At 41.3% G+C, this 12,854-nt stretch overlaps 1 protein-coding gene across 1 annotated transcript in view; it reads right to left on the bottom strand.

Moving 5' to 3' along the window:
• Window positions 1-12,405, bottom strand: part of ZNF292 (zinc finger protein 292) — a 45,598-nt gene extending 33,193 nt beyond the window's left edge. Inside the window, exon 1 of the mRNA XM_062489863.1 lies at window positions 12,244-12,405. Coding sequence (XP_062345847.1) covers window positions 12,244-12,405 — 162 coding nt within the window. The remainder of the gene's footprint in view (window positions 1-12,243) is intronic.
• Between the last annotated feature and the right edge of the window lie 449 nt (window positions 12,406-12,854).

The following is a 12,854-nucleotide window of genomic DNA, read 5'->3' as shown; positions in this document are numbered from 1 at the left end:
GTTGTACAGACTCTAGCAGAGTTAAGACTAATTGTGGGAAGACTCCATGTCAAAATCTTAAGTGTAAGTTTCTTCATCAACTTCTTGAGGACTTTTTAAAACTATTGTTATAATTCAATTTTTAGCAGCATTAGCACCCCAACTCTTTGGCACACAAACACACAAAGTTAACCATGCCTCTAATCCTACTATTTATACTTCACTAGGCAGATAATGTAAAAAAATCTGAGATTTGTTCTCTCCTGCATATAACTGAGTATCAGGGAAGTAATACTACTCTCAATTTGCAGATACAAAACCAAGAAACATAACCATGCTGTTGGAAAATGTATTTATATTTTTAAGGCAAAGTCTATGTTGGAGGAAGGTTTGAAAAAAAAAAACACCTCAGCAGATACAGAAGCAGAAATAGAAGAGTATCTTGTGGGCTCTGCTACAACTCTCACAGTCATTACGTCATATACCATAACCCAGAAAGCTTGAAAAATAGCCCACAGGAAGGGGAGACAACTGAAAGTTAACTACTAAACACAGAACCTTTTCTTACTTAATTGACAGAGTTGTTTCTCTCCCCAAATATAAGCTAAAAGGCACAAGCAATTTGCATATTTTTCATCTGGGCATGTTGAACACATACAGAATGAGCTCAGTTTGCTAATTATTAAACTGAAAGAGGCAAAACAAAAGTGAAATTACCTTGGTGCTATTTGTCCCATTATTTTTTAGGGACTATTTTGCTTAGAATTCAAACCCCAGCTAGTTTTAGAAAAGGACCTAGAAAAACCTAGAAAATTAATGGAGAGCCTCTGGTTACATCCATAAACTATCTTAGAACAAGTAAGTTATTTTAAATACCAGTAAATAATTTAATTAACCCTCATGCTTTGTCACATTCAGTAACAGACATTACCATTCCCTAGGCTTGCCTTGAATCTTTCAACATTTTGCATTTAACAGGCTCTTTCTGACCTGGTCATTAGCATCTAATTTCTGTCTTGCATCCTAACATAAGTGAACTTGCTATAGTCCTAGGCTACGTTTCTCTCTATTCAGATATTCACTCATGTCTCAATTCAATGTTGTCATCCCAACATTCATATTTCAGTCTGTTTATTTATAAAGACCATTCAGCAGTTGGCTATTAAACAAGCATTTCATGAATGTGGCGGGATGTTCATTACAGTAAACTTTCATCCACTGCCAGGAAATCTAATTTACCTATTCTTTTAATTATCAGACTGGCATATGGACAGATTAAAAACAGGAAGACAGCCAGAAATAACTGTATCTAGTCTGGAAATATGTACATTTCCTGCAGCATAGGTGACTTAAACCTGCTCTCTCATCAAGTGAAATGAAATGTTATGACATTTCTATAGTTCCACTGCACTACAATTTTGTATTAGCTGTCTTTATCAGATGAATGCAACTTCTACCACTGCTACTTCAACCCTTTTAATTCTGATGATAACTTAATTGAGAAGCTTCATCCTCAGTAGAAAGATTATTCAACTGCTATTTTAAACTTGCCCACTCAGCACAGTCAAATTGGCATCCCAAAGGATGCATTCCATCTGATCAGTATTTCTGGTGAAAGAACAACACAATATCCACCACACTGTCTCTAATAACCACCAGCGTCCTTTTATCAGTGTCAGAGTACTGCTGCTGTGTCTACATGTGGGAAAGGAGAGGACCCAAGGCCATACTTCCTCCTGAATCTGTTGGCAAACCTGAGCAGAACTCTTGAGTTCCTGCCATTACACTGACACAGTGACCAAGTCTGGCTGGCTATCCAAAAGCAGGGTTCAGTTGCTACACAAGTTTCAAGGAAAGCATTATGCACATTCCCAGTCTGTAGAATGGGGATAATGAATTTTCATCATCTTGACTATTAGGAATTCATAAACAGAAGTTACTTGTTATCCCTGCAATTCTCTTCATAAGAGCAACCCTCCAGTGATTTCAAAAAAAAAATACAGATCGTATCTTTTGTGATTCTGAACATTTAATCTCTTCTTGTACCCATCCTTGCGTTCATTGTGTTATAAAACAGCATATTATAAAACAGGCCCCTGAAACAAGCACTTTGTGACAGAGGTGGTGGATAGGGCAGAGCAACCTGGACTTAAGTAGTGTTTGATGCTCTGCTGCACTGACATGCTTGTTTCCAATTCGGAGAGGCACGGATTTGATGGACAGACCACACTATGGATAAAGAACTGGCTGGATGGCCACATGCAAAGAGTTGTGGCCAACGACTCACTGTCCACATGGAGACACGTGGCGCCCCTCAGGGGTGTGTACTGGGGCTGAGTTAATACCTTTGACATGGTGACATGGAGAGCGGGACCAAGTGCACCCTCAGCAAATCCTCTGATGACACCAAGCTGTGTGGTGCAGTCAACATGCTGGAGGGAAGGGATGCCACCCAGAGGGACCCTGACAGGATGGAGATGTGGGCTGTGCAAACCTCTTGGAGCTCAACAAAGAGGTGTAAGGTTCTACACCTGGGCTGGGGCAACCCCAGACACCCTGACAGGCTGGCCAGAAATATGTCTGGGAGCAGCCCTGCAGAGAAAGACTTGGAGGTGATGATTGAAGAAAGACAGAATGAGCTAGCAGTGTGTGCTCACAGCCAGAAAGCCAGATGGAATCCTGGGCTGCATCAAAAGGAGCATGGCCAGCAGGTCAAAGGAGGTGATTCTTCCCCCCTTTTATTCTGCTCTTGTGGGACCCCATCCACAGTACTGCATCCAGTTCTGGGTTCCCAGCATAATTAGGAAATGGAATTATTAGAGCAAGTTCAGAGCAGGGCCATGAAGTTGACAAGAGGACTGGAGCACATTCCTTATGAACACAGGCTGAGAAAGTTGGGGCTGCTCAGCCTGGAGAAGAGAAGGTTGTGTGGAAATCCCATAGCAACCTTCCAGTATCTGAAGGGGCCTACAAGGAAGCCAGAGAGAGACTCATCATCAGGAACTGCAGTGACAACACAAGGAGTAATGAGTACGAATTGAATTCAGGGAAGTTTAGGTTAAATATTAGGAAGAAATTCTTTACTGTGAGGGTAATGAGACACTGGATCAGGCTGCCCAGGAAGGCTGTGGATGCCCCAAACCTGGCAGTGTTCAAAGCCACATTGAATAAGGCCTTGAGCAGCCTGGTCTAGTAGGAGGTGTCCCTGCCCATGGCAAAGGGGATTAGGACTAGATGATCTTAAATTTCATTCCAACTCCTTAACATTCTATGACTCACAAGACTGAGCAACTCCTTACTCATTATTTGATTTAATGCCTGGTCACTGAATGTACTTAATCAATTCACCAAAGCAATATTTGGTCTGTTAGATACACAAATACTGAACTGGATTTGCCTATTTGACAGAATCCATTCTTACCATTATTCTAAAAAACAGAAGAGGAATCCTTCCAAATTCTGGGGTTTTTTTGATATAAAGGACTCTGAGAATGCTACATCAGCTCAAATGAAAACTGCTCTATTCATCCCGAAAGATAACAGAGAATTGCAAATAAAGACTGTTCTTAATCCTAAAGAATTTTATTTCAGGGAGTTAAGGCTCTCAAAGCAACAAATGCACCTGTCCAGCAGTTAGGAGAGAATGAACACCAGGAGTCAGTGTTTGAAGATGGATGGAGCTTTAGTAGTTGTCCATGTTATGTGAGCTCCCATAAGAACAAAGAACTGCATGACTAGTTCAGAATGACTAACAATTAAGTGAGAGCTGCATTAGTTAGCACAGGATTTTCCTATTTTTCTGATGAATCTTTTATTTACTTTACCTTCATACAGAAAATTGTAAAGCTAGAAATACTGTATACCACAAGACTCTACAACAGCTACAGAAGAGAAGATAGTAAAGACATCTGATCAAATTATTTTTACCAAAAACAGCACACATTTTTGCAAGTTCAGTCCAATTTCCTACTGGATCAGGTCTATTTTCAGAGAATAATTTTGTAAAGCTCCACTGCCTTTTTGACATTACATACATCCTCTTTATGAAAGTCTTTGTTCTGTCAAGTATTAGGTGTTATTAGATTAACTCTTCACAAATGAAAGTAGTGTACTCCATCCTTAGAGATGAAAGACCTGAGAAACAATACCATGGAGTTATCTTTAATGCATATTTAGAAAGATAACAGAAAAAAATATTTCACACCTAAAAAAAAACTTGCATACTTCCTAAAACATGACACATTAAGCTGTTAACCAATGCAAAAGCACAGACCTAATAAAATGGGAAATGCAATCTCAAAAGACAGTTTCAAGCCATATTGTTTAGCTGTTACTGAAATTAAAATTTGCAAATTATTGTACATCACCATTGTAAAGAAGCTGATGGCCTGAGAACTTCATGCTAGTTTCCCTCATGAAAACTACTAAATAAACACACTGTATTGTAATTGCACAAGGATATGCATGGAGGCATTAAAAATACCAATTAAGCATTTTTATAGGTATAAATCAATGCCTGGAACACTAATTCTTGAAGATATGTTCCCTAAATATGTTTATTTAAATATTTACTATTTAAAAACTATTTATATAGTTTTTTTGCCTTGTATGTCACTTTAGGTAATGCATCACATAGAAGGAAACAGTATGCTGATGTCTCATAACTGTTGTAGTTTGATCCACAACTTGAAGAAGTCTTAGATAGAAACAAGTACAACGTATAGTACATCTGCAATAAGCCTAAAGTACAAGAAAATTATGACATTTAAATGGCAGGGTAAATGGAAAAGGCTATATGAAACTCCCTAATTCTTGCTTATAATGAAAGGAAAGATCCCCCAGAAGAGCACTTGTTTTTTTGCTTCCTTCCCTCTAGACCTGTGGTTTATGAAGGATTCATTCTCTATCAAAATAATAACTTTTAATGGACTGAACATTTGAGACATACAACATGGTTATTTTGATAGAATGATATGCCTTACTGGATGTTAATATTAACATACATACACTCCTCATACAGCCTTGCACAATGCTTTCCATAGTCAATATTCCATGTTCTTAAAACAGTGAATCCTCAATAATTGCAGTTTTAGAGAGTAACTTGGACTTTATTGATATATATTGTTCAAAAGCAGGGAATAAAGTTTGGATTTCTGGGAAAAGGTAAAGGCACGAATGTGTGTGTCAGTACAGAAAGTTATACCAGCATAGATGTGCAGCTGCTGCTTACAGCCAACTATCACAAGTAAACTGGAATCTACAGAGAGGTCTTCAGATGTTTCTTTCAAAGGGATGAAGAACTGTGCAAAGCAGAATGCCTGTCAGTCTTTGAATGGGCAACAAGAATCAAGGCTATTATGCAGAACTGTATCCATGTATCACAAAAGTGTTTCTTCGAGAAATGGTGGTTCACTGACAGAAGGGGTTTTCTCAGTAACTTCAGTAAAAGCATCGAGTAACTTAACTCAGCAAAACACCTGCATCAGGGTAACTATGAAACTATGTATCTATTCCTTGACCTTACAGGGAAAGATCAGCTTTTGTCAACATGCTGAAATTGTAATGATTTTTATCTCCCATCTACATTTTGTTATCTTCTTAACTATCTTCATTTGTTACAGTTCAGAGAACTATCACCTTTCTCTTGAATATTTGTACTTGGAAGGAGAAATGTTTTAACTTAAATCCTAAGTCTTAGATAGACTGTTGCCTTCTTAACAAATTCTTGTTAGATTGCTGCCCTCCCTGCAAGTAAGAACTTCAAACATCTCATACATTCCAAGGATATAGCAACAAAACAAGAACGAAAAGAGGAAATAGGAAAAATCTAAAATCAAGAACTACAAAAACTGTTCTCAAAACTAAAAAGTAGAAAAGAACTGAAAATAGCATTGAAAATATAAGAGGTGCTTCCAACAGAAAGAGAATATGCTAGTGTTCATTATTATCTACATGGGATACAATAAATCACAACAATCTAAAGATGCAACAACATGTTAAGTTATACCGCAAGGGCAGGAAGAAGAAATTACTGAAGGCAACACTGAATTCAAACACATTATGAAGGGAGTTTTTTAAATCTTTTTAATGGATAGTTTTGAGAACAGATTAAACAAGCATTTGTAGCTATGGCTTACCAATAATCAATTCTGCTTCAGAATCCTGATCTACCTGGCTTACTTCAATACAGGAAAATTTACTAATAAAACCTCATAGAACAGATCTCAGAAGTTTTAACAAACACCAGCTCCAATCTAGTACCATGCTGGGGCTTGATGCCATTATTGAGGACAAAGATTAGAACATTTATGCTCATTGATTAGATTTACCCTAAACAGTGAGGGTGCTTTCTTCTTAATATTTTTTTACACACATTTTAACCAGATAGGTACATACTGTTCTATTTGAAGGCAAGACAATTTCCCTTACTCCATGTAATTGTGCTTAAAAAAAAATAATAATAATCAGGGGGTTTGGCTTCTATCCACCTCCCCAGCCAAAGAGATAATGTGACTGAGACACTGTAGGTCTCAGTGATGAAGTAGCACAAAAATGCCTGAGGCAGCTGAAAGTCTGCATGACTCGACACAGTGGTGACAGGTGTTTCTCTTCATGCACTTGGGAATCCGTGTGGTGTACTATATTTTAGCAGATTCCTTGTGACTTCTGGCAGCTGTACATCTCTCCCTGAATAGCAGAACATCTGGACATCACAGGTACGAAAGTAAAATTAAAATTATTAGAAGTTATGACAGGAATCTTGCATTCATGGCAATGTAGCTACCTACATTAACTGTGAGACCAGAAGCAACACAGAATGATAGAGGCAAAAGTGTAAAGACAGACACATCATAACAAGAACTTTTAAGTGCTACCTCAGTGTAAAAATCGCTCACTGGACTCAACAAAAAACACTTTTGACTTAAAGAAGTGGAAGCTATGGAACCCATGCATACCTGAAAGAAGAGAAACAGACTTGACTAGACAGGACATAATTGAACTGAAAGCTAAAAAAAAATATCCACTTACCAACAATTACATTTCACCAGCTGGTGCCTGTATATGTAAACATCACTGTTAGCTGTTGAGCCAAACAAAATCTAAGGTGGACATCTATCTATCCACTCAGTGAAGTGTTTGATGAAAGTTGTCTGAAGTAAGAAATCAGGTGTGATATTAAGAAGAAATTTTTACATACTTATATTAAAAAGGCACCTGACGTTTTGCTGGTGGTGTTTCTCACCATCAGTGAATGCTAATCTTATGGTCACACCACAACTGCAGGTGTTCAGTAAAACAGCAAAAACCATCCTTCAAAGGCTGTAGAGGTCTTTATACACAGAATTACTCTTGGCAATGGATCATACACTAACTCCTCCAGGAAAAAATACAGAAGCCTACTGAAATACTTCCTTGTCATTAGATTAAGACAGACTCTGGGTCTGGATAAATCCAGAACATGACAATAAAATGTTTAAGAAAGGCTTTATTTCAAATTTTATGGATAGAACTGAAGATGATTTCTGTCTCCTTGGGTCTGAAGTTGAGAATACAGAAACTAAAAGTGAGGAAGACAATAAAAGTTGAAGAGGGTGACAAGCACCACAAAATTGTCAAGTCTGTGAGGTATAAAAACTGAATGCCAATTATAGTAAGATTAACAGGAGAATTTATAAGAAAAAACATAAGATTAACCTCCAATAGAAACAAATAATTAGTGAAAACTTGTACTATACAGCGATTACAAATACATAATAATGTTTTTATATAGAGACAAAGTTCTGCTTTTAGGAAGGACATATGAGAATATATAACCCCAAATATTACCAAAATCTACTCTAGCATGCCAGCACACTCAAAAAAAACCAGAGTAGGACCTTAAGGTCCTAATACTTCACCAGAACCTCAAACACAATAAAAACCAGCTTAAACCAGTAGGAACAAACTGTGCAGCCAGAGCAGTTAAAAACAATTTTCTTTAAAAGAAGTTTTGGGGTATCTTTTGAAATGCCCAATAAATGTCATTACCCAATTTTTCTATCATCATTACACCTTTTCCACTAATAGTGTTAAGAAGATTCAAGGTTACTACTCAGTAAATTGCCAACACTGGAAGGATATTAATGTGTCTACTAACAGCTAAGCACGCTTAACACACTAACACACGATCCTTCTCATAACAGACAGACATAGCAACCAAGAAGTGAACCAAAAATGCAGACAAAGTTATTGAGGAAAGCCACACAACCATCCAAATAGTATCTTATGCTTGTAATATAGGCCACTTTATGCTGACAACTTGTACATTAGTAGAACAAACCTAACCACCTTAAGAGTTTTGGAGAATTTGTACCACAAAGTACAGTAGGAGAGAAACAAAACCTCTAGAAGCAGATTCAGGAAAGAGTTGAAGTGTCAAAATAACAAAGGAGGGAAGACTCAAGACACATCAGCTACAGAAAACCAGTCAGAAGAGGGAGAAGCACTACAAAGATTTCACAACCACCTAGTGACAACAAAAAATTTGTTACCAGCCTGCAATCTGTAATTTTTTATTTATACAAAATAAAAAAAAAAAAGCATACAACGTAATGAGAATTGCAAGGGAACACAGCCCATAATAAGGAGCTCTGATATACCCACCAGCAGCACAGTCACCTAGCCTTCAAGCACAAAAACCCAAACATACATTTTGGTCTTCACCAACTGAATATAAACATTGGTCACCTTTAAAAGCCAAGTCTGAAAATAATCTAATCAGCCACCACATGGTGACAAGAACAATCTTCTTCAGACCATTCTGAATTCTTGCAAAATTTACACTTGCAATTTGTAGTCACTACAGCTGAAGATACTTGTTTTGTCTGCCACAGTCTGCACTCATATAGTCTGTGAAAACAACTGTTTGTCAAGGATTTGCTCATTATCAAATTGCAACCGAAGAGCACAAATCACAATTTAAAAATCATTTTACATATACCCATATGGATGTGAATTCCACCTGATAACAATAAAAATAATACTCTCTACTGCATGCTGACAATGGAGAACAGAACTACAATCACACAGATCGGGTACAGGATTAAGGTCCAGTCTATAATCCCCTTAAAATTTAAGAATAATTGCACCATTTCACAGAGCAATCCGCAGTAACACACAAACTTATTTAATGAAATGCCACATATAAAATACACCCAAGTAATCTTTATTCTTACAAGAGAAGAACACAGGTCTATAACATTTTTCTGTCAAGGAACAAGGGTCTTGTTTTTCTGTGTTTTTAACAGTTGTTCTACACTGTTGGGTTGTAAACAATAAAATATTTCAAACTGAGGTTTTTCAAAACCAGATAAAGGACTTGGCTGTACAACTCCCACTTCATTTAATAAGCACAGAATACTTAAATCTTGTATTTGCCTTTGAACCTAAGGATCTTTCCATGCTTTATTGAGCATTCTTTAGCTTCCATCAGTTTGAAAATAAGCTCATTTTTGAACACTGTTACCCACTTCATTAAAAAAATACAAGTTAATTTATGGCAACAACTAGGAGGTTGCTGGGCTTCTGACTGACTACCTGGCAAAACAAATCAAGGACACCAGACTTTCCAAGATTTGTGCAGTTATTACATGCCTATATACTAAGCATGAAGAAAAAAAAAGCAGGTGAAATCATACTGAGAGAAATACTAAAATATTTCTTCATTACTGAGCATCTAGACCTAAGATATAAGTGATATTCAACTTATATATATAATAAATAACAACTCTCAGTTTCATATAGTTGACCAAATCCTTCTTTCATGCATATATTTTCAGAGACTTTATTCTAGAAAGCATGGAAGATACCTTTAAACTATTATTCAAAAAGATTTCTGAGATGGCTTTTACATTACATGATTTTTTGGCAATCTGTGTCATGCAGTGCAAACTAAGCAGCTAAGCCTATTCTCTGAATCATGAATACTATTTTGTGTTAGCCCAAATAAAGGATTAAAATTGCAGAAGAGGCTGGGTAAGTATTCTAGCACCACAAGCACAGGTGAACAGATTTAATAAAACGCCTGCTGGACCAGTACAAAAAACACTTGCCTAACAACACTTTTTAATACATTAAGCATCTGTTTAGACCTCCTTTCAAAATTTGAGAAGCAGGATCTTTCAACATTGAATGGCACGTCTCAACCCTCAGTGTTACACATCAGCCTTCACCCTGCAAAAACAGATATGGCCGTACTACAAATCTTGGTATGGGAGGAACAGTAACACATTTCAAAACAGCATGATTTCTAAGTCAGTTTCCACACAACTGATTTGTTCAGTGAGACTTGCTTTCTAAAGGTGCATGGCTAAGAAACCTAGTAAACGTGGGCCTTACAACAAACTTTTGCAACAGTCATTAAAGCAGAAAGAAGAATACTCATACTTGTTAAACTTTAAATCAATCAATCAATCAACTCTTGAAGCCACTCACTAAGAACACAATTTCAGAGATAAATTAGACGTCAACTTTAGACATCAGTAATCTACTCTCTACATGTCAAGGATGGTGTCTTCATTCCCACCTACCCAACACTACTTCAGTTCAATGAACAGCTCATTCACAAGTTGAGCCGCAGCCAGGAAAGGCAGATTTCCACCTCTCAGCGTAGAAAGTTAAGAAAGTAGGCACAAAGATAAAATAGACAAAGAACACACTGATCTGAACCAAAAGAAACCAATAAACCAATGCTTAAACCAATGCTTCTGTGCATCGGTATGGACATTCTAACCGGGCACAGTAAGATAAACCTTGACCAGAGAAAAACAAACCTGACATATGAATCCTGCATATACAAAGTAAAATAAAACTATGCTTAAAATACTTAGTAGCAAATCTTCCTGCTTAGTAGAAAGTAGAGCTCAATTTAATCCAGAAGTGACAGATGTGAAATTAGCATGCTACAATGGCCACCAAGAACCAACCCTTTAAGAAACCAAATATAAAATCATAAATAAAATGCATTTCAAACTAACCACGTGAATTCACTCTTATACATTCCACCTTTTAACAGTTTGCCTGACCGTCCATGAATGGGTGACAGTAATGTGTAAACAAACTTGTACCAGCCAGACTATTAAACAAAGTAAAGCTATAGAAGTAGTGGTTTCTGCGGCCTAAAGTATTTGAGAACTTGTTTTATACATTGGAATGCATCTGATGCTGTCCAAGAAAGGACACCTAAGAGAAATCAAGGCTATGCATAGACACAAACATGACTAAATGGTCTGCTTTTTAGCAGTCTGTGGAGCTAGTACCACGAAGTTTGTTTAGGAACGAACACCCAGCAGGGTCACCAACTCAGAAGAAACACCTGCAAACAACCCTGCCACAGGACCAGGCCAAGCTCCGAGAAGCGGGCCTTTTCCCGACGGCAGAATAATTACACACAATGGTGCTGCAAACAGTGCCGGCTCAGGAGCCCTCTCCGGAGGTGGGATTGCGCTCCCTTGACAGAGCGAGAAAACGGGGAGCAGCACCACAGACCTGCCAGCACCACCGGCGACTTTGTATAGTCCACCGCCACCTTCACCTTCCCAGGAGGGCAGAAACTCCACTATCCCTCCAGGGTACGAGATAGGGAAGGGAGCGGGGGGAGGAAGGGGGCATAGAGCAGGAGCCCCGCGCCTGGGATGCGGGACGGACTTGCAGCGCCTGCCCGGCCCCTCGGCGGAGCCCCCACCTCTCCGACTGCCGCCTCCCTCCCTTCGCCCCCAGGGGAGGAGGGGTGTCGGACGGACGGGGGGGCCCCCGGTCCGCCACCGCCAGGAACAAAGGGCCCTTCGATAAGCCGAGCCGCAGAGCACAACAAAGGGGCCTGGAGACCGCGAGAACCGGGGCGGGGGGAGGCGAAGCGGGGGATGGGGATTACGGGCCGGGCCGGAGCGGCAGCGGGCGCGGGGGCCACTCCGCCTCAGCCCACAACAAGCGGCGGCGGCGTCGATCGCCCGGCCCGGTCCCGAGCACCGAGTCCCCGCTCCCCCCTCCCGGGCCGGCCGCCGCACCGGGCCGCCGGCTGCGGGTTCCCCGCGGTGGGGGCGGCGCTGGTCCCGCCCGGCCCCCGCGCTCCGGCCTGTCCGAGCTCACACACACAGACACACACACACAGACACACACACACAGACACACACACACAGACACACACCCCGCCGGGGAGGTGAGGGAGGGAGCGGGCGGGGGCAGGGCACAGAGGAAGGGAAGGGAAAAGGGAAGAGGCGGCCTGACCTGGCAGAGCTGCTTGCAGTACTCGGTGGCCGCCTGCACGGCCGGCTCGCGGCTCTCCCGCAGCCCCGTCTCCAGCTCCAGCAGCCGCTCCCGCAGGCGCCGCAGCTCCAGGAGGTCGCCGCCCGGGCCGCCGCTCTCCCGCTCGGCCTCCTCGTCCGCCATCTTCGCACCCCGCTCGGTCGCGTACGCAGCCCCCCCGCCCCCCTTTCCTCCCTCCCTGCCTCCCTCCCTCGGCTCCCCCCGCTCCGCTCCCGGGTCACGTGATTACACAATGCCACGTTCCAGGGATGGGGGGTCACGTGCGGAGGAGATGGAGACGCGCGGGAGCGCGCGGCGCGCGCGCGCGCGCACCGCCCGCCGTCCCCCCGCGGCTCAAAGGACTGGGGCCGGGGAGGGGGCGGGGCCTCCTCGCCTCACGTGACTCGACGCCACGCGCGCCGGGGCGCGCCCCCGCGCGGCCACGTGACGGGGCCCTCCCCCGCCCGCGCGGCGACGCGTTTTGGCGGCAAAACGACAGCAAATGGCGGCGGCCTCGGCGGTTGTGGGGGCTGGCCGAACCGGGGTCAGTTTTTTGCCCCTGTCCCTCGACTTCAGAATCATGGAACCAATTA

Source organism: Cinclus cinclus, chromosome 3 (genome assembly GCF_963662255.1).
Source record: "Cinclus cinclus chromosome 3, bCinCin1.1, whole genome shotgun sequence".
NCBI classification, from domain to species: Eukaryota; Metazoa; Chordata; class Aves; order Passeriformes; family Cinclidae; genus Cinclus; species Cinclus cinclus.
Note: the sequence above shows the minus strand (reverse complement) of the source record. Positions and strands in the feature narration are given on the sequence as shown.